Genomic DNA, 2867 nt, shown 5'->3' with positions numbered 1-2867 from the left:
ATACACATTACTGTTCAAAAGTATGATTTTTTTTTTTAAGAAAATATTTTTATTCAGTAGGGATGCATTACATTCATCAAGAGACTATGGTGAACTGTTACAAAAGATTATTTTCTTTTAAAGTATCATAGCTTCTACAAAAATATTAAGCAGCAGAACTGTTTCAGCATTGATAATAATAAATGTGTCTTGGCCATCAAACCAGCATATTAGAATGATTTTTGAAGGATCATGTGCCACTGAAGAATGGAGTAATGATGCTGAAAATTCAGCTTTTTTCATCATATGAATAAATTACATTTTAATACACAATCAAATATAAAACAGTTATTTTAAATGTTAATAATATTTTTCATTATTACTGTTTGCACTGTAGTAATAACTAACATCTAAAGAAAATATGAGTGGTTTGCATGTACAAAATTTCACAACTGTGTTTTGTGTGATTTTGTTTTACACTTGATGAAAAATAAAATTAAATAAAAATAAAATAAATAGGAAAGCATAACATAATGGTCCATCCACATCATGCTTACAATAATTATCACTGCTTAAGCTGTTTGTACTACTATTTTTGTTGTTTGTTGAAGAATATAGCCAGTATTTGTGGTCAAGAAAAACTGATATGCTCCCTTTAAGGAAGAAAATCTATTTAGGCACCTTAACCACAAGAGCACTTAAATGGGCTTGATTCACAGCCTATTTTGGATCTGAATATTGCAGTTAATGAAATGTGCTTCCATGAGCCTGGGGAGCCCAAAAAACATTGTTTGGGAGCAAAGCCAGCAAGATCATGCTCTTCCTGTTTTCATGCATTTGAGGGACAAGCTAAACACATGCGCTGAACATAAGGTTCCTCTTCATACTCCACCTCTAAGGATGGCAGAGTGCAGCCACAACGCCTATAGGGAAGATACGCTCTCCTACACAGCAATCAGCCCAACATGTGCCCTCATGAATGCCAATCATATCATAACATCCCGTGAGGTTAAACTGTCAATATTAGAAGCAACAGAGGGTGTAGTAGGAGGACAACGGTTTAAAGAAAATACAAGAACATTTATTAAGTAAATGAATTAAATTATAGGGGGAAAAAAGTTTAATAAAAAATAATAAAAAATGTTAAAAATAAGATAGGAAAAAGGAAAAACCATGCAAATTGATCAAAAAGTTATTAGAAAGCAAATCATAAAAGAAAAATAAATATATATATATATATATATATAAGAATATAAAAAGACAAATCTAATGAAGTTGTTTAAATATTAATTAAAAAATTATGAAAAGTATGAAATATGTATTAAATGTATGAAAGTAAAAAAATTTTGATAAAATTCTATATATGTCAATAATAAAGCGAAACAAAAACTTCATTAGTATTGTACAAAAGAAAGAAAAGTACAAAAAAAGTTACAAAGAGTTTGTAAATATATTTTTTTTACATCATTATCATAATAATTTTGTTACTTGCCCATGTCTAAACCTTGATGAGAGAGTTTGTGTACACGTACAAGTCTACGCAAAAGATGACGCACCGAAAACGTAGTATTGAGGGAGGGTTATCGTCCACAAAACTCGCTGAGCTAAACCAACTCTGCCATCTGAGAGGATACTTTGGCACGATGACGCTTGGCTCACCTTGGCACGAAGGTCAAGAGGACAAAGGCTCGGGAATGATGGGAATTCTACTTGACCATGACAAAAGCATCAGAACGTGAGTAAAGACTATGATTGATTCAAATGATTTTATATCAGTTTACCTCCAACTCTTCTGCTTTATATTTATTTATTATAGACTATACCATGTGTATAAGTCTGTATAGGCACTAGGCAGTAGATATTTTTTTATAGCTGATAAAAGCAAATAAATAAATAAGAACTTTAAAACATTCTCTCAAATTAGGATAGTGACAATGCAGAATCTAAAATAAATAAATAAATAAAATAGCCTAAAACAAAAAGATAAGTATGGTCTTTAAAATATAGTATGAACTGTATGAATGAGTGTTTCTATTGTTAATCACTGGAGACAGGTTTAAATGGAAGTGTTTGAATGATACAATGATCAGTTGAGTCTTGAGGCAGATAGATAACCTGTTAATCTAACCAGCTAACTATGCCAAATATTCAGAACGCAATTTGATCTTCATAATGCTGTCCATCGAGGGAATAATTTGCTTTGCATGTTGAGCTGTCAATATAATAAACATCTATAATGTAAAAAAAAATTTCAATGTAAAAGAATCTAAAAAGGACCTGTAAATGAGGTAACCAACATGATACTCACAAATCTTGATGAGTGGCTTTGTTACTTTTCACGATGAAATAATGGTTTTAATTGTTTTCACTTTTGGTACAGTGGAAAATCATTTGTGTAAAAGAAACAAAACAAACTTTTATGTAAATAATGTTAGAAGACATAACGCATGGATCACGGACAGACACATGAGTGCAACTGTCATCATTTTTTATGAAACACCTGTTATTATAATGAAAGTAGCCTAGGCTACTGTTTATTCACAGTCATTATTAATAACAAAAACACACATGTAGCAAATATTCCGCCTTTTTGACTGTGACTTCCGTACGTAAAAATAGCAAAACAGGTGAAACATGCTGATAAAGTTTCAAAAGATGCAGCAGGCAGACAGGTGTAAATTATAATCAGGGATCTAACCATGAAAAACTATAATAAAACAATTAACAAAGTGACTTACCGTCAACTGTCTTCTTTTTAAACAGAGATGCCATGATAACTTAGACGTTGTTTTTCTCTTTAATTCAGTGTAAACCTAGTTTATCTGTGCTAACTGCCTGAGCCTAACCGTCTATCGATCCACTCAAAGGTCTCGTTTTCCTTGTTTGTG

The 2867-nt window shown here is 31.4% G+C and overlaps 1 protein-coding gene across 1 annotated transcript in view; it reads right to left on the bottom strand.

Annotated features, from left to right (window-relative positions):
* chmp2ba (charged multivesicular body protein 2Ba) overlaps nt 1-2867 on the bottom strand; it is an 18577-nt gene extending 15710 nt beyond the window's left edge. The window contains exon 1 of the mRNA XM_016563908.1: nt 2718-2867. Coding sequence (XP_016419394.1) covers nt 2718-2751 — 34 coding nt within the window. The 5' untranslated portion in view covers nt 2752-2867. The remainder of the gene's footprint in view (nt 1-2717) is intronic.

The sequence above is a fragment of the Sinocyclocheilus rhinocerous genome, unplaced genomic scaffold (assembly GCF_001515625.1).
Source record: "Sinocyclocheilus rhinocerous isolate Xijiao unplaced genomic scaffold, SAMN03320098_v1.1 scaffold2695, whole genome shotgun sequence".
NCBI classification, from domain to species: Eukaryota; Metazoa; Chordata; class Actinopteri; order Cypriniformes; family Cyprinidae; genus Sinocyclocheilus; species Sinocyclocheilus rhinocerous.
This window is presented reverse-complemented; position numbering and strand designations above follow the sequence as displayed.